Source organism: Sceloporus occidentalis, unplaced genomic scaffold (genome assembly GCF_023333645.1).
Source record: "Sceloporus occidentalis isolate IW3139 unplaced genomic scaffold, rSceOcc1.0.p SCAF_5, whole genome shotgun sequence".
Taxonomy (NCBI): Eukaryota; Metazoa; Chordata; class Lepidosauria; order Squamata; family Phrynosomatidae; genus Sceloporus; species Sceloporus occidentalis.
This window is the reverse complement of record NW_028316985.1, coordinates 683,083-710,523: the sequence shown is the minus strand read 5'-3', so window position 1 is coordinate 710,523 and position 27,441 is coordinate 683,083. Positions and strand designations below refer to the sequence as shown.

At 47.7% G+C, this 27,441-nt stretch overlaps 1 protein-coding gene across 1 annotated transcript in view; it reads left to right on the top strand.

Annotated features, from left to right (window-relative positions):
* Positions 1-27,441, top strand: part of LOC149311503 (SH3 and multiple ankyrin repeat domains protein 3-like) — a 425,035-nt gene that overhangs the window by 338,966 nt on the left and 58,628 nt on the right. The window contains exons 17-18 of the mRNA XM_089526562.1: positions 1,718-1,842; positions 20,050-20,185. Of these exons, the coding sequence (XP_089382688.1) occupies positions 1,718-1,842; positions 20,050-20,185 (261 nt within the window). The remainder of the gene's footprint in view (positions 1-1,717; positions 1,843-20,049; positions 20,186-27,441) is intronic.

Genomic DNA, 27,441 nt, shown 5'->3' with positions numbered 1-27,441 from the left:
AGCCAGAGAGTTTCTACTCTAGCTGGAACTGCCAATGGGGTCCCAGGCTCTCCTCTGGGCCCTGGATGCAGAGGTTAAGCTAACAGGGGTTCAGTTTCCATGGGCCATTGAAAAAGAGAGGAAGACATAGATGCCACACTGGCCCTCCCTTTCATTGCTCAAGGAAGCTGATTTTTCAGTGAATTCATACAATTCTGCAAGAAGACCACTCTGCTCACTCCATGGCTACTCTAGAACGTAACCTCTGATTTGTTCAAGAAGCCTTATGCAGCACATCCAGTGGGTGAGACTTGGATCCTGCAATCCTCCTGTCTCAAATCATGGGATTTTATGGGGCATGATACAATAGCATCCTCCATCGTAACCCTTCTGTGCCCCCCCCACACACACCACTCCTTCCTTCCTTCCTTCCTTCCTTCCTTCCTTCCTTCCTTCCTACCATTGAGAGGGAAATGGGTGTGCATACCTTTGTGTGTTAACTCTGGGAATGAAAGCACATGCATACGCAGTCTTAATTTGTGAATTAGCTCAGTGTCGCCCAATGATTTAAGGTGTGGGCACCTTTCCAACGTCGTGTGCAGTGGAGGCTGCACAAAGAACTCGCTTGGCTTCCCTGCAATTTCCCCTTTATAGCAGCAGGCTCCATCTCCTGCCCCTGTTGCCTCTCTGGCTCCTTCCCTGCTTCTGATGGATTTACACAGGCATAGGCACATGGGCACATACACCTAGCGCTACTCTTCCTTCATTCCTTCTTTGCTTGCTGTCAGCTCTCATTTATTTTGCAGGCATTTTATACGCCTTTTTCTTCCTCCTTCCTTTTTGAAAGGAAGCCATTTTTCCCTGGATAGCTCCCTGTCTGCTCTTGAGCCACATTGCCATCTGTGTGTGTGTGTGTGTGTTCTTTCTCCTTTGTGTTATTTGTTTTATGTGAGCCTCTATCTACATGTGGGTTGGGCAACTATGGAAGGCTATGGGGCCACATCAGCTTCACCCCCCACTGTACTTCCTAAAAAAAGAAAGAAAATCTGTTTTCCCCTTTGCATCATGGGGCAACCAGCTTGGGACACCATCCATCCATCCATCCATCCATCCATCCATCCATCCATCTGTCTACCCATCCATCCATTTTATTGACATCATCCCCTTTCCCCCAGTCTGGGACACAAGGAGGCTTACAAAAGACAAGAAAACTGCAATGAATATGAGGAAGAGGGTCATTTTTTTTTTGTCTTGTAGGGAACCTCAAAGGGAAAGAGTTCCCAGACTGCAAAGGAGGGCAAAGGATGGTAGTGATGAAGATGGTCTGTTTGAATTATCACTCTCTGGGGATTGTGGCTTCTAAGTCTGAAAACATTAAAGAAATAAAGTGGAAGCATGGTCACCTAAATCCTATGGCTAGTTTAGTTAGAGTAGACCTATTGAATCAGTGGGATTTCCCTTCAGGTTGACTCACTAGTCAACATCTAGGTCAATGGGACTACTTCCAGCTCCCCCCATCCAAGTACTGAGGAGTGCCCCCTATTTTCTTTCATGGTCATCTTACTGGTAGGTATAGGGTCTGGCCAAGGGCCACAGAGTGGCCTTGAGGCCCTTAATGTAGCTGCAGGAGGTGTTCCTCTTGTCTTGCGCATTGGGGTCGCAGTGTTTCTCACGGACATGTTCTGACATTGCCAAATGCCACTTCTGCCTTCTGAACCAGAGTCCTCTTCCTTTCCAGCGGAAACTCCAATCGAGGAGTTCACCCCAACGCCAGCCTTCCCTGCGCTCCAGTACTTGGAATCCGTGGACGTGGAAGGCGTGGCGTGGAGAGCAGGGCTGCGCACCGGAGACTTCCTGATTGAGGTGAGTCTCAAAGGGGAGCTTCTCCTCTGCCCCCCTCCACCCCCAGGAACTGGGGCGCTTGCGGGGCCTCAAAAAGTCTGCTGTGGATACGTGGCGTCCAGAAATGGTCTCGGGATAGGGGCTTTGTTTCATTTTCCACACTCCGACTGGGAATGTGCAGCCGTTGTGGCTTCTGCCACCAGGGAGATGGTGTCTAGAGTCCTTGATGATGTCTGCATGGGCCAGAATACTCTGGGAGCAGACCAGGGTATTCTGGCCTCAAAGCCTTCTTGACATCCCTTACCTGGCACTCCACAGTGACAGTGGGCATCTGTTGGCACGCCTGTCCGACTGTGCTACTACCTGTTGCTGCTGCCATGGGTCTCTGCCTCTGAGCATAAGGGGAATATACTCTGGGTTCGGTGTTGAACTGACCGAACATCATCCGGACCGTCCGCACTGTAACTGGGGATTGGGCCCTGTGTCATCAGGACTACTCACCATGAGGACAAAGGGGAGGATGCGGTATTTGGTCTGCGGGGATACGGCCCTTGTCAGCACCATGGCCAAAGGCTAACAGTGGTAATAAAGGGGTTGTTTCATGTTCAAAAGGCCCTGCTAGATAGACAGTTTTGCTGTGGCCTGGGAGTTCAACGCTGGGGAAGTACTGAAGGATGGGGACAGGTCAAAGAAAGCAAACCTTCCTGTGAGCAACTTGCTTGTGTGTTTTTTGTATCTGTGAGGATGGGGGGGGGGGGGGCATTCCTGCAAAGTTCAGTGTCTTTTGAGGGGGAAATTCCATTCTTCAGTTGCTTTGACCTGGTTGTGGAGCCCAAGGCACCCATCGTCCAGCCACGGAGAATGGCCATAGTGGCCCTAGTAAGGTCAGGGTAGTGTTTGTTGTTTAGGAGCCCAGGTCTGCAACACTCGCTGAGCCAGGACCCTTCAGCAAAAGGGCTGCAGTGGCATTTTCCATTGACCACTTGCTGCATCCATTTGCCACCAATACAGCTTATAATAGGAACGGGTGTCAGTTTTCACTACCAAATGTAGTGAGGAGCCCTGAATTACAGCCAGGTGAACTGTTTTCTATGAAATCTTATATGTTAGGTGCTATAGGGTTTTGGGTCATGTTTACAAAGCCTTGAAAATGTGGCCATCTTGTTTTATTTATTAGCTTTTTTTATAAAGAAAAAAACTTTGCCTTTGACTGCTGGATGTTAATCTGTCGTTTTAATGTTTTACTGCACATGTGTGCATTTCTAAAAAGGTCATGCATAAATATTTGAGCATTACTGCCAGTCTCTTTAGCAAACAGCGGTGGCTGGAGGGTGGAGGATGAGGACCATTCAGTGACAGGACACACAAGGGATATGCAGAAGGTCCTGGTTACAACCCTGAGAAAAGGTTGAGGAAAGGGGGCTTCCATCTGGAACATGGGGCAGGCGCTGCAAGGGATCAGGAGGAGGCTGCCTCCCAGCTTCTCAGGGCCACTCTCCTTTCCTGCCACATTTGGCATTTCCTTGCCCTTTGTAGTTGCCACTTTAGTGGAAAAGATCTCTGTGCCTTTTCCTCGTAGCCAATGGCCACATCTCCAGAATTCAGTAAGACTCCATGAAGGATAAGCACTGGGGTCTGTTGCTTGTTACAGGTGCATAGAACTGTGGAGTCGGAAGAGACCCCAAGGACCATCCAGTCCAAGTCCATTCTGCCGTGCTGGAATAAACCATTAAAGCAAACCTGAGAGATGGCCATCCAGCCTCTGCTTAAAGACCTCCAAAGAAGGAGATGCCACCACTCTTCCAGGGACTGTGTTCCACTGTCAAATAGCTCTTATTGTCAGGAAGTTCCTCCTAATGTTGAGCTGGAATCTCTTTTCCTGTGGTTTGAATCCATTGCTCTGTGTCCTAGTCTCTGGAGCAGCAGAAAACAAGGTTGCTCCGTTCTTAGTATGACACCTCTTCAAATATTTACACATGGCTATCATGCCACCTCTTAAGCTTCTCTTCTCCAGGCGAAACATCCCCAGCTTCCTAAGGTGCTCCTCAGAGGACTTTATAATTTCCAGGCAAAGGGGGAGCTCCATCTCTACCTGCCTCCAGAAATGGCCGGATCACATGCAACCCATGAACATGCAGGCCATGAAAACAGCAGGTCTTTGCTATTGCTGGCCTCCCCTCCCTCCCCACACCCCCACTGCCTTGGAATACAGTGTGCCCCCATCATAAGCTGGTGCGCTATACGCAGCTTTCAGCTTACGCTAAAAGCTGCACGACAAAGAGAAAATGGTGTGCGTGCCTGCAGTGCATGTGACACACTACGCCACATGCACAAGCCCCATTAGTTTCAATGGGGCTCAAGCACGCTCAGAACCTGCCTTATGTTGTGGGGTCTGGAACGGATCCCCCTGTAAAGAAAGGGTACACTGTATAGGGTTCAGTCCAAAACTAGGTAGCTGATGAAGACAGAGAGGTGTGACCCTAAACCCAAACAAAGAGTTACAGAACAAAAAAGTCTGGGGGTAAAAAAGGAGCAATGATCATAAAATAACAATAGTTTTATTGGTAACAAACTGAAAGAGTTGGATAAGCCTTATTCATCTGTGGGACATCCAGGTTACTGTCCATCTTGGACAACTAACTACTTACTTTCACCGGGTGTTTCCACATACATTGACATGCCCCCCATGCTGCAACCACAGCCTGTTCCGACCACTGATGAAGACTCTTTGTCGAAAGGCGTTTGGTCCTATTTTTTCAGTTTACCCCTTGTAATGGGCTTTCTATGTTATCCCTCCTATTTGTGTCCTTGGAGCTGTTGAAAACTTCAGTTGTATTTGTATTTGTATTTTATATGTATGACATCTCCAATATTTGATTTATTCGTTGGGATTTATAGTTCTTAAGCCTAGAACATATTGGCTACACCGGCTCTTTTACTCATTTGCCTCAGAAGCTTTAGAGTTTATCTTTGGGCTTTGCACACAGACCAGAGCATTTTTGTCTGTTTGCAGGAATGAATATATTTTACCTACCTTTTTTTTATCCAGCTCTTCCAGTTTGTTTCCTATAAAACTGTTGTTTTTTTATGATCATTGCTCCTTTTTTCCCCTAGACCTTTTTGTTCTGCAACAAATCAGGTAGCCACATTAGTCCCCAGAACACTTTGGAGGACCATGCGTTGCACTAAAAAAATCTAGGGATTGCCCCTGGGGGTATGTGGGCTTTTCCAAAGGATTTTAGAAACCCCACCAGACCATTTCAGGCCTTTCTTCTTCTTCTTCTTTCTAACAATCCAAAGAGACCTGGAAGTCCTTTCTTGTTTCCTTCCTTCTCCCAAGGCCTCTCTCAAGATGACCCAGAAACATGGCCAAATGCCCCTGATGCCCTTAAGGGTATTTGGTGCCCCCCATTTAATTTTTTATCCCAGGGGGCTGGGGCCCACATGCAGCCCTTGCGAGGCTCAGGCAAAAGCAGACTGCTGCAGCCCCTGTTAGTTTGTCTGTTCTTCCTTGTTCATAACTTTTGCCCCCTTGACCACATTATGATGTGGCTTGGCCATGGGTGCCCAGGCCCCGCATCATGTTCCAGAACATTCCAGAAATACTGTACAATTGTTTCGGGTGCAAAGAATCCCCTTCCTTGCTTTTTCCTGTCTCAAATCCTTTGCCAGTCTTTGGAGGATCCTGAGTTCCACTCTCATTACAAGAGAGAGAGAGAGAGAGGTAAGAAAGAACCCGGAGCCTCAGCAAGGGCCATCCGCCCAGCTGCCTATTCATGTTGCAGAAAGGAAAATGGGAAAGCCATGTGTTTCTTGGGTTGAGGAGAGACTGTGGAGTGAGAAAACAGTCTGGCTAATTTTGCTCCAAGTGTGAGAAATAAACTGGAGCCTCCTAGGCCCCATTCCCACTTACATTTAGACCAGTTTGAGATTCGCCTTCACTCCGTGTTGGTGAATCGATTCCAAAAGGTCCATTGTTCCCACTATGAAAATGGATCTTTTCATTATCCCCCTTGTAATCGCTTCTTTTTGGGCACAATTGTCCTCCCCACTAGTTTGTGCCACTTCAAATTGCATGTCAGTCATCCGCACGTGACGTAAGCCCAGCTTGGGAACTATATATATTGTTTTTTAAAATGATAGAAGATTTGATTCAGTAGTTTTGCAACTACTTGCCTCACTGGTTGCCCGACTTGCCACCCAAGGAATTGCAAGTAGTTGCAAAATCAGTGAGTCCAATCTATCCATTTAATGTTTTTGTAAAAACCCCATGCGCCCATCGGTCCCATCGGAAGCGGAAAGGCAGCGCCGAGAGCAGAGGAAAGTGGGGATCTACCAAAAACTGAGGAGGAATGGTAGATTCCTCTGCCATTAGTCCTCCCTCCAGAATGATGTGCTTCAGAGCCGTCATTCCTACTTGTTGAACACTGTTTGGAATCAATATTTTTCAAAAGAACCGCCAAAGAACTAGTGTCAGGAAAGAGTGTGTTTTTTGCCTTTGCCTTGCTTCTTCATGATTGAAACTGATTACATTAGGATCATAACCGGTTTCAAATGAGAAGGACAGTCTTAAACCCGATCAACATTTCGCTTTCAATCATAGTGGGAACGCAGCCCAAGTCAAGCCGGGTATGTTTCTGGCTCTTTCGCCCCAAGTACTTCCAGGCAGGGCTGGCACAGCCGCACTTTGAGGCACTGGGGCACCATTGGAGAGATGGGGAGGGAGGGTCTCCCCTTAAAAACCTGTGAATCTGTTGAGAGCTAGAAGAAATGGGAAGCAACCCAAAATCTCTTTTTGGCTGAGTTTTGCAGAACTTTTAAGCAGTTCTGGAGGCTTGCAGGAGGCTGAGTGAAAATGAAAAACAGAATAAAAGGCAGCCAGAGCGGAGGGAAGCAGTGGAGCTCTCCATCCCAATCTCATTGAAGGTTAGAGTTGGAAGGAGCCCCAAGGGCCATCTGACCCAACTTTGTTCTCCCATGCATGAATGTACAACTAAAGCACTCCTGAAAGACCCACCCAACCTTCTTTAAAGGCCTCCAAAGATAGAGTCCGTGCGACTGTTAAACATCTCTTACAGTTGCGTTCTTCCTAACATTTAGGTGGAATCTCTTTTCTTGTAATCTGAATCCATTGGCTCATGTTCTAGTCTCTGGAGCAACAGAAAACAAGCTCCATCTTCCATGTGACATCTCTTCAGATATTTAAAGATGGCTTATCATGTTACCTCTCAGTCTTCCCTTCTCCAACTAAGCCCACCCAGTTCCCCAAGCCTCTTCCTCGTAGGGCTTGGTAGTTTCTAGACCTTTCACCATTTTGGTCACTCTCTTCTGAACACACTCCAGCTTGTCTGCATCCTTCTCGAATTGTGCAGCCCAGAATTGGACGCAATATTCACGGCGAGGTCTGACAAAAGCATAACAGAGTAGTACTACGATTTCTCTCGATCTCCATCCCATCTGTCTGCCCACTTGTTGGGACTTCTGCACTGGCTGAGCCACTGGCACAAATGAATGGAACGGAACAGAGTCCTAGAGCTGGAAGAGACCCCAAGGACCCTTCTGCCATGCAGGAAGACATTATCCAAGCCCTCCCTGGGAGAGAGGGCCTCTGTTTAAGCAACTCAAGCCAAGCTTCAGGAGAAAGCAAAATATGCCCAGGGAATGTCTTCTCCAGACCCACATGGCATAATTAAAGCCGACCGATCCATAGCATCACAGAGAGGGAAGGAGAGTTTTTTTGCTCCTGTCTCCTTGTTGCCCTTTCCTTTGCCCTGGAGTCCATTGCAGTTATGAAGGGCAGAACCAGGCCCCTTTCTAGGCTGGTACCATGAAAAAGAGGAAAGGGGTTTGGGAACCCTGTTCTCTCTTTTTTTTATGTGCATGGTATTATTATTATTATTATTATTATTATTATTACTATTAAGCTTTATTTATATAGCGCTGTAAATTTACACAGCGCTGTACATACAATCTTTTTAATAAGACTGTTTTTAAGCCCTTTTAAACCATTAGCTTCATATTTTAGCCGGTTAAAATTATATTATTGTTGTTTTAAAATCCAGAATTTTGGGCCACAGTCCTGTTAGTATTCTGTTCCCATTCAAGTTCCCTTCCGTGTGCCGTTGTACTTTTTTGGCCCTTGTGCAAGAGATGTATTCAGTTCATGATTGTGTATGTGGAGTTCACAAGTAGGCCTAAATCCTATTGTTAGTCCCAAAGAGAGGAGCGTCTCTGAATTACCTCCATGCTGATTCTCCTTTCAGCAATCGACTGGATGGGTCTACTCTAGTTGGGACTAACCAAGAGGATCTCAGTCCATGCCGCTGCACATTCGTGGATGGTGTGTAGCCATTTGTCAGTTCGTGTTGCCACTTGATCCCCTGGGATGGCAGAAACAACCCCTGTGTATTACAGTGGGACCTCAGTATCCACGGGGGATCTGTTCCGAAACACATACACACACCGTGGATACCAAAATCCGTGGGACCTCAAGTCCCATCGTCCCCAGTGGTGGCCCATGCACATAGCTGCTCTTCCACTAGGAACAACAGGACTTCAGGTGAAATCCTGTTGTCCCTAATGGTGATGTGGCCGCATGCATGAATTGCCATTGGTGACAAAGCAAGCTTGTCGTCCACATATGCTTAAATCCTGCTGATGGCAAGTTTGTGGATATGGAGTCCCCTGTATGCCCCCCTTGCACAAGGGGACAAGGAGTAGATACACCACTGGCTGCAGAATGTTAGTAATAAGCGGAAGAATCGTTTTGGGCAGCCACTGTGGAACTACATGAGTGTAGATTTACATTACAGAAGCATGAGCTAGGGTTCTGTCTATTGTTTTACTTGTACAGAGCATTAAGAGCCCATATCCCTTATTCAGAATGCTGAAATCCAAAATACTCCAAAATCGCCCACATGGATGGCTGAGATAGTGATGCCTTTGCTCTCTGGTGGTTCTGTGCGCACAAACTTTGTTTCTTACAGAAAATTATTTAAAAATATTGTGTATGAAACTACCTTCAGATTATGTGCATAAGGTTTAAATGAATTTCATGCTTAGACTAGAGCCTAATCTTCAAGGTATAGTGTGCCCACGCCATGCGCAGGCTCATCATATACGGACTTGAGGTCATACAAGCAGTGAGCCCTAATATGGTGAATGGGGTGCATGCCATGCTGCGAGCTGCAGGGACACACCCCATTCAGATGGCTAGGGCTTGGTCGTATGCATAGTTTGCCTTACGTGGGAGGGGTCCGGAACAGATGCCCCATGTATGAGGAGGGCACACTGTATTCCATAATGTACATACAATTATAACAAAATCCAAAAACAAAAAGACCCAGACTCCCAAACACTTCTGGTCCCAAGTGATTTGGATGAAAAAGACTCAAGAGATTGTAATATATTAATAAAGAATGAGTGCCCCAACATGGCCACCCTACTCTCTTGTCCACTTGGATGGGCTTTGGTGGCAGAGGCTGGAGCAAGGACTGGGCCTCCACTCCTCGCTGCCTCCCCCACGCTTCCAACTCAACTGGCCTTAAAACAATCATGACTCTGAGAGCAAAGTACTCCCTTTTTAATGGGAGAGGGAACCCATGATCCCAGTGTTGGCTGAGCTTTAGGATCACAGCCTCCTCTCCCTTAACGTTGCTCTGGCCTGACGTCTTGGTCTTTCCCCACTTGAGCTGCCCTAGAAAGATCTCTTACACTAACCACATTCCTGCATGCTTTTTTCAATCCAGAGGATGTTGTGGGGAGGGGGAAACTTTTGCCTGTATGTTCAGCTCCATGTGGATCCAAATTATCCAGAGTATGTGTCTCTGGATTATGCCTCCACCTCAGTGTTGAAAATAACCTCCAGGTGTGAAACAGCCCCAAGTCAGCTGTTAGGCTCATGGTATGCGCTGCCTCTGCCAGGCATGCTGCCGTGATTCACAGCTTCATCTGGTGCTAAAGTGAGGAGGAGGAGGTGGCTGCATTCACAGAGGTGAAGAAGAATAAAATGTGACCAGTTGTCATACCCTTGAACTGGAGTATAGAATCACAGGATCCTAGCATTGGAAGGAATCCCAAGGGTCCTCCAGTCCAACACCTTTCTGCCACGCAGCAAGATGCCATCAAAGCACACCTGGCAGATGGCTACCCTGCCTCTGTTTACAAACCTCCAAAGAAGAAGACTCCACCACCAAAAATGCAGCAGCGTATTCCAGTGTCTAATAGCTCTCCCTGTCAGAAGGTTCCTCCTAATGTTTAGGTGGAATCTCTTTTCCCGTACTTGGCATCCACTGTTCTGTGTCCTATTCTCTGGAGCAACAGAAAACAAGCTTGTTCCATCCTCAGTGTGATACCTTTTCAAATACTTAAACAGGGCTATCATCAATCTCTGTGGCATGAAAACATGGTCGCTCTGCAGCATCCCCAAAAGGTTTGCCAAGTGTTCTGGTTGAGGAGCATTGCTGGAAGCTGGCACAAATATAGTGTCGAGAAGCCATAGTGCCACTCTAATCTGCCTTGGTTACCTGGAATAATCCTCTGTCCAGTTCTGGCCACCACAATTCAAAAACAATATTGACCAATTGGAGCGTATCCAAAGGAGGGCCACCAAAATGGTGAAGGGTTTGGAAACCATGAAGTCTTATGAGGAACGACTGAGGGAGTTGGGTATGTTTAGCCTGGAGAAGAGAAGGTTAAGAGGTGATAGATAGCCCTGTTTAAATATTTGAAGGAGTGTCACACTGAGGAGGGAGCAAGCTTGTTTTCTGCTGCTCCAAAGAATAGGACACAATGGAGCAATGAATGCAAGCTCCAAGAAAAGAGATTCCACCTCAACATTAGGAGGAACTTCCTAACAGTAAGGGCTGTCCAACAGTGGAATGTGTTTCCTTGGAGTTAGTGGAGTCTCCTTCCTTGGAGGTCTTTAAATAGAGGCTGGGTGGCCATCCCTTAGGGCTGCTTTAATGGAGAGTTCCTGCATGGCAGAAGGGGGTTGGGCTGGATCAGGGCCCTTTTTGGGGTCTCTTCCAACTCTATGATTCTATGATAGGGACATAAATTTGCCCTGCGGCATTCGGGGTGAGGGATCCAGTTCTCCAGTGCCAGTTGGTGGCTTCCATCTCAGTTTTGTGGTGAATTGTGGTCTAAATTTTAGTTTGGACTTTAAAACTTGATTTAACTTTGAGGAACAGATACACAAATTGCTGACCTCTTTCCCCAAAATGAAGAGCTCCTTTAAAATGTGGGTGAAAACCCAGAGCAGATCCCTCCCCGTCAGTAGCTCCCAATGCCCCTCTGCAAAGCTGCAAAGAAGGGTAAAGCCCCAATGTTTTTCCCTTGGGATCAAAATGAAGCCATAATGGCAAGGGACACAGATGCTGCAGGTGACCTGCGATGCTGTTGCAGTCCTCACTCACCCAGGAAAGCGTGGAGGAGAGCAGAAGCATCATCACCATCATTGTTATGTTGTTGCTGAGTTGTATAGTGCCATCAATTTACAAGGCGCTTCGCAGCTACAATAGCCAGAAACACTGAGTCCTGCCAGAGGTGTACAGTCTGAAGTGTGTGCATACACATGCACACAAAGGAAAGGAATGATAAAATAAAACCACACAATGCAGTTATAAAACAAATTATCTAGGCAGGATACAAAAAGAGCCCAATGTATTATAAAAGAGACTAACCCATACATGTAATCAAATATACAGGATTATAAAACAGCATAAAACTAATGCTTTTGGAAGCAAGGAAGTTTTAAATTCAGGTTTTAAAATAGCGAGGGAAGGAGCGGCGGGTGGATTTTGGTTCTGGAAAGGCGAAAGGGGACTTTGCAAATGAGGTGGCTGTTTCCAGCCTTTTGGGAGAAGGAATTGTCTCATCTGCCTTTGCTTTGGAGTGCTGAGATTTGCCAGAGGGAGAAGCAGCATCTGAACATGGGGAGAGATCGAGAGATACCTTTTTCAGTGTCCACACAAGCGCACGCACACGCACACACACTCTTCATTGTGCCACCTTCAGAGGCTGAACTAGCAAAGGGCCTGAGGAAACCCTGATTAGGCCTAACTAACCAAACCTGTTGGGTCCAAACACCTCTGTTTAAATTGTGCATTTTTGATGTTGCTGGCTTGCTTTCTCGCTTTCTTTCTTTCTAAGTGTAGAACCCCACTGTTTTTGCAATTCTGATGAAGAGAAATGACATCCAACCCTGTACAACAACAATTTCCGTTTGGAACCAACACATTCAGACTCGTGACCAGGGAGGAATTAAGATCAGGAGGGCCTTTGGGAGAAGCTGGCATTTCCAGCAAATGGCTTTTGCCTGGAAGTGTTGATTTGCTGCAAGCCCACCTCCGGGTTCCCTGTCAGCCCTGAGGCCCCTCTTGAAACCTTCCCTGCTTCATTAAAGGCAAGGCTGGAGAGGGTTTTGGGGGGAAGGGAGGTGATCTGTAGGCAGGAGGTCCTCTGGACACTGATGTGAGCCATGCTGAGCACCTTCTGATGGCCTCCCATCAGGACCTGCCTCTGTTCCTCCTTTCAGTATGAACTGGAGACAAACAGAGCATCTATACTGAAGGGAAAATCCAGTTTACCTTGGGTCACCCCAATCTGCAGAGAACATGAGCTTCTCTACACACGCCGTGGCAAGTTTGGGAGAACTGCCCATTCAGTTTTCCCTTTTGAACACACTCCGGTCTGATAAATCGCCACACAACTGCGGCCACTCCAGGGTTTTTCCCCTCCACCCCCAATGCGGGTAGGGTTGCCATACGTCAGGACCGCCAGACCGGGACAAATGTAGGACAACATTTTCAAATGTAGGACACTTTTTTTTAATGGCAGACACCCCACGCCCCTTCCCAGCCTCTAAGGAGACTGAGGCCTCCTTAAAGGCCAGGAAGGGGCACGGGGCATCCTCCATTTAATAAAAAAAGTGCCCCTCCTTCCTGGCCTCTGAGGAGACTGAGGCCTCCTTAGAAGCCAGGGAGGGGCGCGGGGGCCGGCCACGATCACTGCGATCACGGCCGGCTTCCTCCCTCTTCCCTGGCTTCTAAGGAGACCGAGGCCTCCTTAGAAGCCAGGAAGGAGAGCGAGGGCTGGCCGCGATCACTGCGATCCCGGCCGGCCTCCTCCCTCTTCCCTGGCCTTTAAGGGGTCCCAGGCCTCCTTAAAGGCCAGGAAGGCGCACGAGGGCCCGCTGCGATCGCTGCCCCTGGCCCCTGCTGACGCCCGGGCAGCGCACGTAGAGGAGCCCGTCCCCTTTGGCCAGCTGGCCAATGGCTGGCTGGCAACAAAGCAGGGGACGAGCTCCTGCTTCAGAGGCCTGCAGAGGAGGAGGTGGGTTGGCGCTGCCCACCACTCCAGAAGAGGAGGAGTAGGTGGGTTGGCGCTGTGGCCAGCCGTATTAGCGGCAGCGGCAATGGCCGCAGGAGCGGGCCCCGAACCGGGACCAATGCATGGCTGGGGGCAAACCGGACCATGACCGGGAGGGGCCCCCAAAAGCGTGATTTTCCCGGCGGCCACTGGGATATGGCATCCCTAAATGCGGGTAAATGTCCGTCTTTCTTGAACACGTGCTCCTGGTCTCACACCAACATTGCTATGGAGTGAAGTTCATACACACAAGTGAATATCTGGATTTTCCACTAAAAACCAGGATAAATCCCCCCTTCTTTCTTCCTCCAGACTAAAACTCTGAGGTGATGAAAAGACCCAAATTTGACCCAAATCATCCCATAACATCATTTGGCCAGTTTGCGGTGAAAACTAAGTGAAACTGCTTTATTTAGCCTGTGTAGATATGCCCAGATATCCACCTCCTTCGCCCCATGGTTGGTCTAGTGCAGTGGTCCCCAAACAGTACCCTTTAAGAGGTTTTGGACTTCAGCTCCCAGAAGCCTTGGCCATGTTGGCCAATAGTCTGGGATTCTGGGAGCTGAGGTCCAAAATCCCTTTAAGAGAGCCCAGTTTGGGGACCACTGGTCTAGTGGGAGGGAAACAGCAACTTTCTCTCTGGGATTTTTAGCATTTATACCGTTTGGGTCCAGGTTATTAGAAGGACCATATCCAGATTAAGGGTCTGGAAACCATGAAGCCTTATGAGGAGCGACTTGGGGAGCTGGGTATGTTTAGCTTGGAGAAGAGAAGGTTAAGAGGTGACACGACAGCCATGTTTAAATCCTGAAGGGGTGTCACATTGAGGAGGGAGCAAGCTTGTTTTCTGCTGCTCCAGAGACTGGGACTCAGTGCAGCAATGGATGGAAGCTGCAGGAAAAGAGATTCCAGCTCAACATTAGGAGGAACGTCCTGACACTAAGAGATGTTCTACAGTGGAACACATTCCCTTGGAGAATAGTGGGGTTTCCTTTTTGGAGACTGTTTTTAAGCAGAGGCTGGATGGCCATTTGTTGGGGATGCTTTGATTGTGAGTTCCTGCATGGCAGAAGGGGTTGGATTGGATGGCCCTTGGGGTCTCTTCCAACTCTGGGATTCCCATATGAACCTGCCTGTGTTTTGAGGCCTACCGGGGAGGGCCTTCTTCTCTCTGTCCCACCACTTTCTCAGATGCATCTGGTGGAGACACAGGAGACAGGGGCTTCTCGGTGGCTGCTTCCTGGGTCTGGAATTCCCTTCCAGAGCGGTCAGACCCACACTCCCCTTGCTCTCTTTCTGCTGTCAGGTGAAGACGTTTTCGTTTGATTCAGCCTTGGAGAATTGGCTGTATAATGTGCTGGACTTTCATTCTGTTTCTTGCTTTTAATGGCTGATGTTTTTAATAGGTTTAATTGTTTTGATAGTTCAGTCACATTTTGAACTTTTGCATGTTGTGAATTTGCAGCAATATTTTTCATTTTAACTATTGTACGTTGCCTAAAGAATAAGGCGGGGTATACAGAAATGTCGTTGTCGCCATGTTTTCAGAGGTGTGACTTCTTTATAGTCGTAGAATTGCAGAGTTAGAAGGGAATGGTGCTGGAAAACCTCCAACTGAGGAGAATCCATTGCCTTCCAAGGTAGTCTGTTCCGTTGTCAAAATAACTCTAGCCATCAGGGAAACCTTTAGTTCTAAGAGTTTAGTTGGAATATCTTTCCTTCTAATTTAAAAGCATTGGTTCATGGCCTAGTCTATGAAGCAGCAGAAAACAAACCGGCTCCCACTTCTCTATGACTATCTTTCAGATCTTTCTCATCTATCATCTCTCAATCTTCTCTTCTCCACCCTCAAGATACCCTGCTCCCCAAGCCGTTCCTCACTTAGGGTTGCCTTCCAAACCCTTTACCGTTTGGAAGGTCACCTATCTCTGGACACCTTCCAGCTTGTCTGGAATTGTGGTGCCCAGAACTGGACACAGGATCATTCCAGGAGAGGCCTGATCAGAGCAGCGCATAGTGGTTCAAGGACCAGGACACCCGACTTAGCCTCAAGTCTAAACCATGAGGCAGAATAAAGCGTGGGTCTATTCTATGACATACTTTCATTTGGACAAGACTGAGTCTTTGATAAGTTATTAATTCTGTCCATCAGGAATCATTGATAGGCTCTCTAGAACGAATTCCATGAGACAAGACTGAAAGCCTAGAGAAGTGGCTCCGTTAGAGTTGTTAATAGCAGACAACAAAACATCTGCCGCAAAATGAAGTGAGCCGCGCAATGACTCGAGCGCTCCTGGCGGAAACATCAGCGCTTATCCGACAAGAAACTCCTTGAGAATCTTTTGAATTCCTATGGAGTGGCAATGGGTGCAGCTAAGAACTTGTTCTGTGTTGCACGTATTGCGTCTGCAAAGTCCCGTCCAGCAGCCCCCCGCCCCGAACCCTTTACTAGAACCAACTAAAGCCTGCTGTGACGACTTTAACAACTTCTTTGCAGATAAAATCTCTTGGATAAGGGCTGATCTTGACGCCGGCATTGTAACAGAAACGATACAAGAGATATCCAGCACTTCCGTGGTCTGTGTTAAACTGGATCACTTTGAGTCTGTAAATACCGATGAAGTGGACAAGCTGCTTGGAAGTGATAGGAAGACAACATGCACTCTCGATCCATGCCGCTCTTGGTTGACCGCCCAGGGAGGAGATGCAGTAATTACATTATTACAACTTATAATAAACACATCCTTCAGGGAGGGTAAATTTCCATCTGAATTGAAGTTAGCAGTGGTTAAACCGCTGTTGAAAAAACCCTCCCTAGGCCCACTGGTGAGAAACAACTATAGACTGGTCTCCCGTTTACCATTTCTAGGCAAGGTAATCGAGAGAGCGGTCGCCTTCCAACTCCAAGCTGTCTTGGATGAAACCGATTATCTGGACCCATTTCAAACCAGCTTCAGAGCAGGATACAGAGTTGAGTCTGCCATGGTCACCTTAGCCGATGATCTCCGTCTGGGCATCGACTGGGGAAGTGTGACCTTGTTGGTGCTCTTGGACATCTCAGCGGCCTTCGATACCATCGACCATGGTATCCTTCTGGAGCGCCTGAGGGAGTTAGGTCTCGGGGGCACTGCGCTCCAGTGGTTCCGTTCCTACCTCTCGGGTAGATTCCAGATGGTGCAGCTGGGGGACTGCTGTTCCAATAGGAGGGTGCTTACATCTGGTGCCCCTCAGGGAGCAATTTTGTCCCCCATGCTATTTAACATTTACATGAAGCCGCTGGGAGAGATCATCCGGAGACACGGGGCGCGGTGTTATCAGTACGCTGATGACACCCAAATATGCTTCTCTGTGTCTCCGACTGATGCAGTGACCAAGGATGGCGTCTCTCCTCTGAATGCCTGCCTGGAGTCCGTAATGGGCTGGATGAGGGAAAACAAACTCAGCCTGAATCCAGAGAAAACGGAAGTACTGGTGATAGGTCCCTCATGTCTAAGGAAGGAAATTTGCCAACCTGTCCTGGACGGGGTCACACTTCCCCTGAAGGACAAAGTTCACAGTCTAGGAGTACTGGACTCATCCCTGCAGTTGACATCTCAGGTAGATGCGACGGCCAGAAGTGCTTGCTATCAACTGCCAACTGTGACCCTACCTAGACCGAGCGGATCTTGAAACTGTGGTACATGCTCTGGTACTCTCTCGCTTAGATTTCTGTAATGCGCTCTACATGGGGCTACCCTTGTACCAAGTTCGGAAGCTTCAGTTAGTACAAAATATGGCAGCCAGATTGGTCACCAGTTCGTCTAGGTTTGACCATATAACACCTATTTTGAAAGATCTTCATTGGCTTCCCATTCGCTTCCAGGCGCAATACAAGGTGTTGGTTATTACCTTTAAAGCCCTATATGGCTCGGGTCCGAGTTACTTATGGGACCGCTTCTCCCTACATAATCCGCCCCGCACCCTCAGAACATCAGGAAAGAACTTAATGGAAACAACGTCTACTCACTATGTGTCAACCTTGCAAAGGGCCTTTACTACAGCGGCTCCGAGATTGTGGAACAGCCTCCCAGAGGAGGTTCGCTTGATGACCTCCCTGGAGCCACTCAGAAAGGCAGTGGAAACAGAACTCTTCCGTCGAGCAAACCCCCCCTCCCCCCCGATATGACATGGCCAAGAATTTTCTGCCGCCTGATGTCTGTTGAATTTATTAATTGTTTAACTGTTGAGGCTTTTAATGAATTAATGGTTTTAATGGTTTACATGTGTATGGATTGTATTGTATGTTTTGTACAATTTCAAGTAGTCTGTAACCCCGCTTCGATCCATTGGGAGAGGCGGGGAAACCTAAATAAATATATTATTATTATTATTATTATTATTATTATTATTATTATTATTCTGTTAGCCAGAATCTCTTGCACTGTAATTTGAATCAATTGATTCCAGTCCAGGAGCAGCACAAACAAACAAAAATCTCAAGCTTGCTCCACTTTCCAGATGATGACAGTACTCCAGATGTTTGAAGATGGCTGTATTATCTGAGCTGTTCTCTTCTCCAGGCTCAAGGTCCCTCTTAAACCTTTGTTTTGAATTGAGTTTGGCTTCCACCCTCCGTCCATCTGATCTCCCTCCTCTGGACACATTCTTGTCGCTGTCCTTCTTCAACTGTGGTTCTTCAGAACTGGATCTTGTACTCCAAGGGAGGTCCAGTCACAGCAAAATTCAGTGGCACTATGACTCCCTTTGACCTAGGTACTAAAGTCTGGTTGAAGTGTTATGCTTGTCCTTTACTATGTCCTCTCGGTTCTCTTCAGTTATGCTGCTGTCAAGCCAGGTATCACCCGACCTGCTTCATTTCATTCCTTCTGCCCAGATATATGACTTGTGTTTGTCCCTATTGAAATTCAGTTTTATTACTTTTGGCCCACTTCTCCAATCTGTTAAAGTCATCTTGAATCCTGATTCTGTCTTCTGAGATATTAGCTACCTCTCCCCAATCGGTATGATTTGCAAATCTGCTGTGTCTTGTATCACTTCACCCAAATCATGAGCGACATCTGGCCCAGGACAGAATCCAGAGGAGCCCCACTTGTCACTTCTCTCCGAGATGATGACGCTTTTCTTGTTTCTGTTTTATTCCGTTTAACATGTCTTGCGAGTTGAAGCAGAAGACCATCTGTGCCCATTCCTGGGAGCGTCTGGCCTGACTTGCTTGCGTCTTGTCTGGATTACCACAGTGCTCCCTGTCTGGGGCTGCCTTTGAAACGTTCTCCAAAATTGATCCAAAGAGCTGAGATGCTCCCGAGGGGAGCTCTCCTGCTCCCTGCCCTGCCAAGCGGAGCAAGGCTCTGCCTGAGGACATGGGAGCAGGACCTTCTTTGCTGTGGGACCCATTTATTGTTATCCCGCCTTTCTCCCAAAGTGGGGCCCAAGGCGGCTAACAACAGATTTAAATGCATAAATCTTACTAATGCTGAAGCAGAGTAGAACAAACCTATGAATGAGCAGATGAGAATTTGGAAATGCAGAATACCATCAATTAAATTAATGGAAAACAAACATTAAGGTGTTATTAACTGCTTGAAATGGATATTTCGTGTTCAGTCTGAAAGCTGAATAAAGTAGAAATAAAATAGAAGATATTAAAAACGTGTAATTACTGGAATAGAAGAAGTTGTAGCATTGGACTGAGATGGGGATGTATTCCAGCATTTCTTTTTATAGACTGCAAAATTTACTGAATTATAGGGACAGTTATTTGGCATGTTTTGGTATATTGTTGTACATTATTTGCTCTGTGTGTGTGTGTGTGTGTTCTATAGCATTAAATTCCAAGGGTTTAAGGGGAAGAAAAACAGAGTAGGTGGCACAGTTTCCTGGGAACAAGCATCACTGAAAGTGGGTGGCTTACTTTGAGTAAATGCTACCTATCTGCTTGAAGATGGAGGTGCCTGGCTTGATCCTGGCTCAGTCCAACCTACACCTTTTGGCAGCTTTGGGAGCAAGTCCCAATGTTTCCAGGCATCTCAGGCCCGGTGTGCTGCTCCCTTTCAGAGCCTTGAACCTTCCTACCTAGGCCTGCAGAGACCGGGAGGGTGCTGAGTCCCACTAAGGTGCCACCAATGAAAGTGCCAGCGGTGCTCTTTTGGGTGGCAGCCTTGAGCAGAAAAGCATCGTCCGAGGGGACAGGTAGGTCGGGAATCGGCCTTTCCCCAGCAGCATGCAAGGAGCAAAAGATTTGTCTTCTGAAGAAGGAACCAGACTCATTGTGACCCTCATATGGTCACTGTCAAAATATGGGAAGCACTTTGAAGAACTTTGTGACTTGGTGAGGTTTCGGACTGAGGCATGGGTGGGTCAGTTATAGCCCATGGGCCACAGGAAGTCCATGGACTCCATTTTTGTGCCACAAGTGTCCAAACCCTTCCCTACTCTCCCCAAAATTAAAATCACTGTCGGTACAAATTTTTGCTATCAAGCCATGGAGAAATCGCCACAAACCTATAAAAGCATCCCAGCCTCAACAAGACAAGCGCCTCACAACTCGATGGTGTTTCAAAAATACCTTTGCAGTCCTTCTCAAAATGGCAACAAGGAAGTGATATACTGAGAAGGACTACAGAGAAAGTGAAGGTGTTTGCATGTGTAGTGAGCCCTGGCACCCACATGGTTACCCACCTGCGCTTAGAGGCATGACATCCATGTACCTTGCACAGAAGAACATCCTTGCCTGCTTCTCATGGAGAGGGTGGGAATTGGCAGCTCCCTGACCTGCCAAGTGTGCCACCAGCTTCAGTTTGGGCTGGCGGGTGCCTCTTTTTCTTCCTCTTCCTCACTGCTCCTTCCTTTCCTTCGCAGGTGAACGGTGTGAATGTGGTCAAGGTGGGCCACAAGCAAGTGGTGTCGCTCATCCGCCAGGGAGGAAACCACCTGGTGATGAAAGTGGTCTCTGTCAGTCGCAAGCCAGAGTCAGAAGACGTTGTTCGGAAAAAAGGTGAGTTCAGAGCGGCTCCCACAGAATCGACCTCTGCGCATGCGGTCCCTCTGCCCCAGTGGTGCCGTCCAGCTCTCAGGTCTCCCTGCCCAAACAACCCAGAATGGCTTGCATCTCCTTCTCACTCTCTGGGGATGGCTCTCATTTTTTTCTGCCCGGCTCCTGTTCTCCAGGCCCACTGTGTTTTTATGGTGTTGCACAATGTTTGCCCCAATATATAAGTCTGGACACTGTGAGCTGACCCTGTCAAACAGTGTATTATCCAACATGGAGATATATGCCCATGTGCCTCTGCTACCAGGAGTGACCGGAGGGATCCAAGGTTGTGTCTGATCAGACTTGCCAAGAGAGTGGAGGCCTGCAGCCATCCAGGTGGGATTATGCAGAAGAGAAGGTCCGTGGCTCTGCCTGAGATGCAATGGACCCATTTCAGCCTGCGAGGGGTGTCCCTTGAGAACATAAACCACAGGAGAGACCACATGAAAAACCCACCACCACCTCTCAGAGAGAGAGAATCTGTGCTCTGGAGCAAGAAAGCTATTCCAGATTAAAGGATCCACATGTTTGCCAGCCTTTCTGGACAACTGCCATGCCAGAGTTCACACAGGAGATGCAGAGGCATGCGCAGAGTGCTGCAGCCCAAGACCGGATGGCATGGACCGGACGGCTGTGGTGCTAGGGGAGGCTGCATAGTGCCGGACAGAGCTCCTGCCGCATAAGGTGCTGCTGCGCTACGACCAGGATCAGTGCCGTGTTCCAACCAACAGAAAGCGGCAGGAGATGCCTGATCAATGCAGCGCATAGTGGTTCAAGGACCAGGACAACCGACTTAGCCTCAAGTCTAAACCATGAGGCAGAATAAAGTGTGGGTCTGTTCTATGACATATTTTCATTTGGGCAAGACTGAGTCTTTGATTATGCAGGAGAGAAGGTCCGTGGCTCTGCCTGAGATGCGATGGACCCAGCAGCTCTTGTGTAATTTATAGCTGCTTGACCACAGGATACCAGGTGCTGGATTGGCTCGTTCGCTGCTGTTCCTTGTTGTGATTATGTTCCACAAATGGCAGGGGCATTTGTTCCGTGCCCCTCAGCTCCAGCCAAGGTGGAAGCCCACCCTGAAGAAATTCCTCATCAGCTCTTTTGGCCATTAACTACACAGGTTCTTGGAGGGAGAGCCGGAGGCCTTTCTGCATCTAACTCCAACAGGGATTCCCAAACTGGGGTGCCTGCAGCCCATGGGGTGCGAGGTGGGATTTCAGGGGATGTGACAAAGAGTGGTGTGTGTCCCTGTGTGATGAGTCACAAGTCATCACTCGTTTTTTCCTGAGTAAATTAGAATCTAATTGTTCAGTTTAATGAGTTAAAAGCTCATTTTATAAAGTTCAATTTGTTCACCGGAAGCTTTGTATGTGGTTCAAAAATTATAAATTAGACCTCTTTGTCTTCAAATGTGATAATATTTTTGTAGGGGGTGCAAACATTAATCAAACATTTCCTAAGGCTGTAAGACACAGAAAAGTTTGGGAACCCTTGCTCTGTGGGTGAGTTATGACAGTTGGGGGCTCAGAGCACTGGGGGGGGGGGGGTGTCACCAAAGCAATGCCAGGTCAATACTTGTGAAGCTCCACATTTGAAGGTAATGCCAGTGTCTTCTGGTAAATGAGTAATGATCAGGACTACCAAGACCGTTATCTGCTAGTCCCCAGGGTTGGTGGCCACAGCAGGAGATGCTGTTCTTGCAAAAACTGTGAGTTGTCCCTGAATGATGATCTGTTCATCTGGACATTCATGCAGCACTTTTAAAACAACCCTCATCTTTCCTTCTATGAGATACCATAGAATCCTAGAACTGAAAGAGAACCCAATGGCCATCCAGTCCAGTGCAGGAAGACCCCACCCCAATGTATGGCCATCCAGCCTCTCCTTGAAAACAGCCTCCAAAGGACATTCCATCACATTCAGAGGCAGCTGCATCTTCCACTGTCAAACAACTCTTATCATCATGAAGTTCTTCCTGAGGTTTAGGTGGAATCTCTTTTCCTGTAGCTTGAATCCACTGCTCCATGTCCTGTTCTCTGCAGCAGCAGAAAACAAGCTTGCCAAAAACAAGCTTTGCCGAAGCCAAAGGGTGCTCAACAATGGCTCCTTTTCATCCTGGAGAGAAATGACCAGTGGGGTCCCACAGGGCTCTGTCCTGGGCCCAGTGTTATTCAACATCTTTATCAATGACTTGGATGAAAGAATTGGGAGCATACTTATCAAATTTGCAGATGACACCAAATTAGGAGGAATAGCTAATACTCCAGAAGACAGGATCAACATTCAGAATGACCTGAATAGACTAGAAAGCTGGGCCAAAGCTAACAAAATGAAATTCAACACGGAGAAATGTAAGGTACTGCACTTAGGGCAGAAAAATGAAATGCACAGATATAGGATTATGGGGGACACCTGGCTGAATGAAACTACGTGTGAAAGGGATCTAGGAGTCCAAGTAGACCACAAGTTGAACATGAGTCAACAGTGCAATGCGGCAGCTAACAAGGCCAATGCGATTTTAGGCTGCATCAATAGAAGTATAGTGTCTAGATCAAGGGAAGTCATAGTGCCACTGTATTCTGCTCTGGTCAGGCCCCACCTGGAATATTGTGTCCAGTTCTGGGCACCACAATTCAAAAAGGACATTGAGAAACTGGAGCCATGTGTCCAAAGGAGGGTGACTAAAATGGTGAAGGGTCTGGAAACCATGCCCTACGAGGAACGACTGAGAGAGCTGGGAATGTTTAGTCTGGAGAAGAGAAGGTTAAGAGGCGATATGATAGCCCTGTTTAAATATTTGAAGGGATGTCATATTCAGGAGGGAGCAAGCTTGTTTTCTGCTGCTCCAGAGAACAGGACCTGGAACAATGGATGCAAGTTACAGGAGAAGAGATTCCACCTCAACATTTGGAGGAACTTCCTGACAGTAAGGACTGTTCGACATTGGAACATACTTCCTTGGAGTGTAGTGGGGTCTCCTTCCTTGGAGGTCTTCAAGCAGAGGCTGGATGGCCATCTGTCGGGGATGCTTTGATTTGGATTTCCTGCATGGCAGAAGAAGGGGGTTGGACTGGATGGCCCGTGAGGTCTCTTCCAACTCTACGATTCTACGATTCTATGATTCTATCTTCAATATGAGACCCTTTTAAATATTTAAACACGGCTGCCTTTCTTGCAAATTGCTTTCAGCAGCGTTGAAGGGCTGCTGGTCTTCCCAGCTGGGGCCTCGAGTGCCTCCAGCGGACCTTCTCTTCCCGGGGAGCAGATGGCAGTCCAGACAGAGTCCTGGAAATCTTCCTGGTTTCCATCTCGTCTTCCACAGCACCGACTTCTCTGGTTCCCACATGAAACACAGGCTGTCCTGACACACCGGAAGCCGCACCACCCTCAGAAGTGCCAATCCCCTGGTTGTACCAACAGCCCTTGGAAAGCAGACCTTCCGTAACTCATGAAATCTTGCCCAGTGGTCCTGGGAGTTGAGGAGCTCCTGGGTTCAGGTCCACATGGGGCCTAGGAGGGGGAGACCATTTGGCTGCGGAGGGTGTGGGGTGAGAATCAGGACTAGAAAACAACATCCCAGGTAATCCTGGATTAACATTTCATGTATTGTCCGGGAAAGCAGCCAAAGGGCTGATAAGGCAGCTAGTTCTCAAACAAACAAACCCCCTCCCAGCACAGCAAAGTCAGCGTAAACTACACAGTCCTGGAGATTCACAGTAGTTCTACCAAAAGGGATTCCCAAGAGAATTGTCAGACGGTCCGAGGTTCAGGGCAACAGATAGGCAGGTCGATAAAGCAGTCCAAGGTCAAGGTTTCCGGGTAGTCAAGACAAGAAGCCAAAGGAGCCAGAGACAGAGTCTTTCCTCTAAAAGAGTCAGATATCCACTGGCAAAGAACCACACATGCTCCAGGTGCTTAAGAAGGCAAGGAGCCGGCCCTCAGCTGTGTCTGATTACGAAGACGCTTCTGATAAAGCCTCCGAGATCTTCGAAGGCCCTCTCTTTCTGCTCGACGCTCATTGAAGGTAGGCACACTGTCCAGATCCTCCTCCGTGTCCACAGCCTCGGCACCAGGCAAACTTGACTGCTGAATCTCTGGAGGGGCCATAGACTCTGCTCCAGCAGAACTAGGGCCAGCCTCTGGCTCCTCCGTTACAGGTTCAAGCCCCAGGGGCTCTGGCTCCTCCATTACAGGTTCAGGTCCCAGGGGCTCTAGCTCATCCTCTGAGTCCTCCAAGCCATCCTCCAGGCTGGGCATGACATGTATTCATTTATTCAATTTATATCCTGTTGCCACAGGACCCAGTGTGGCCAACAACAAATCAAAACCTATTGATACAAAAATTTAAAAACGGTTTATTAATAATACAAAACAGTTTTTAAAATCATTAAATCATGTTTTTAACAAGGGTGAAAGCATAGCACACCCCATTGAAAGACCCTTCTGCCAGAGTAAGAGAAGAGTTTTGCCTGCCACTGGGAAGAGAGCAAAGAGGGGGCCATCCAGTTCTTTAGCACTGTTTTTCTTTGCTTCATCCTTTAAATATTTTCTTACATGCCCCTAAGTTTTACTCTCGACTTATCCGTGGCTCATATCAAAATCCACAATTTTTGCCCCAAACTTTCCCTCGATTTGTACATGAGGTTGACTTAGAGTCGAGTATATCTGGTATTTCCAACACTAAGCCAGCAGAGTGGCCATAGGAAGGAAACCAGCAGGGATCCAAGGTGGTGGGAGTGGGCCAAGGGCTGGCGGCAGGTTGCCCCAAAGTGGCTTCTGAGTGCAACTGGTCAGGGGAGGGTGCATTAACTAGGTTTCATTTCCCCACCGGCTCTCTTCTGAGCATCCGGCATTTAGAAAAGCCATCCTCAGCCCTCCCAGAAACCCCTTGGACAGCATTTCTTTCTTTAAAATAATTCAATTGTCATTTCCGTTGTCCCAGACTATTTTCTGGCACTAGCTGCAGGGTTCTATTCCTATCCTCAAGTGGATTTCTTTTTCATTCTGAGATATAACAGAACAACTTTTTGAAAAATGAAGTTATACAGCTACACGGCATCAGTAAAATATCACTTTTGTATCGTAGTGCTGTAACCCCAAGATGTTTCTTTTAAAAATCCGCAAGGAGAAAATTTTCCCTTCAAACCACCTCATTTGAAAACAAAACCCTTTGGACAAGCCCTAGTGCGGATTCAAGATACTGTTACAAGCAGCGCTGCAAAAGAATGGAGGGAGTGGATGCAGAGGCAACAAAAGGCAGAACCTGGGGAAACGACAGGCAAAATCCCCGGATGGTTGTATTATGAGAAGCCTAGCTTCTACCAACCCATCTAGAAAAGCACAGGCAACCTTGCACTTTCCCCAGATCTCTCGGGAAGAGAGCTGAATCCTATGGGTAGTCCTGAGCAGAGCAGCCTCTTGGGATCCACGGCATTTATCTTCATGCAGACTCACCGTTTGACAATCGATTGCCTATCGACAAGCTGGAGCGTGCCCAGAGAAAGGAGAACAAGATGATTAAAGGTCTGGAAACCAAGCATTGGGAGAACAATTTGGAGAGCTGGGTATGTTTGGCTTGGAGAAGGGAAGACTTGAGAGGAGACCTGATGACACCCGTATTCAGATACAAGATGGAGGAAGCTTGTTTGCTGCTGCTCCAGAGACCAGAAGGTGAAGCAAATGACAAGAAAATAAATTCCACCTAAACATTAGGAAGAACGCCTTTAATATAAGAGCTGTTCAACAGTGGAATGGACTGCCTCAGAGAGCAGTGGATTCTCCTTCCTTTGAGGCCTTGAATTACAGACTGAATGGGCATCTTTCAAGAGTGCTTTGGTTGTGTATTCCTACATGGCAGAGGGTTTTATACTCTAGTAAGGACTTGACCAACATTGCTTATAATCCTGTTGTGGCTTTATGCAAAAGCCTGGACTTACTCAGAGGTTGGGTGAGTAAGGAGCAGTGATGTGCAAAAGTAGAGCGTGGCTACTTGGTGCCCGTGGCCCTCCTCTTGCTCAGCTGATTGCACAATAGTGTAGTACCGAAATGCAGTGTTGCTACCCTGGCATAACTCCACACTGCACAACAGGCAAATAAGACCTTCACCGGTGGGTCTTCTCTCAATATTTATTGGTAAGTCCCACTTGTTTATTTGGAGGGTGCTGTTTGGGGAAAGGCTGCTCTTCCTACTAGGACTCCCTAGTCCTAGACTTCTAATGCTGAGGAATGCCTGTGAAGCCAGAGGTTGTCATTGGCAGATTTCACACTCCCCCAGCAGCATCTGTGCCTTGGCTCCTCTGCCAAGGTTGCCCCTGTCCTGACTACTACAGAGGGCCCTTTCACGTTATTGCACTATTGTTCCATCTTAACTCCCATGGTTCCATCCTAACTGTGGGATTTGCAGTTTGGGTGATACTTAAAATCATCTGCCAGAAAGCTGTAACACCTCTACAAATCCCAAGATTCCATAGGATGTGGTCATGGTGGTTAAAGTGGCATGATACCACTATAATTGTGTGGAGAGAAAGGACCTAAAGTTAGGGGTCCCTGTTGCTGTCACACCTCCTCTTGCTAACAAATGCCCCCCCACACCAGCACCTGACAAAGTAAAAGGCAAGTGCCCCTTGCACACTGGTACTCTTGGAGGTTGTTGTTGTTGTTGTTGTTGTTGTTGTTATCCACCCTCCAGTCGATCTGGACCCATGGTGAACCTGTGGCTGAGACATCTTCAAGAGTCCCTGTCCTCCACTGCTCTGCTCATCTCCTGCAAATCCATACCAATGACCTCCTTAATAGAGTCCATCCATCTAGCATGCATCTAGCATGCGGCCTTCCTCTCTTTCTGCTTCCCTCCACTTTTCCTAGCATTATTGTTTTTTTCCCAGTGAGCCGTGCCTCTTCATGATGTGGCCAAAGAACGCAGCCTCAGTTAGTCATCTTGGCTTCCAGGGAGATTTCTGGTTTGCTCTGCTTTAGGACCCATTTGTTTGCCCTTTTGGCTGCTGTCCATAGGATCCTCAGCCCTCTTCTCCAGCCCCACATCATCTCAATTGAATTGATTCTCTTCCTATCTGCTTTCTTAATCGTCCAGCTCTCACTTCCATCCATGGAAATAGGGAACACAATGGCTTGTATGATTCTGCCTTTCATGCTCAGTTGTATGCCTTTACATTTTAGGATATTTTCTAGTGCTCTCATAGCAGCCCCAGTCTTAGTCT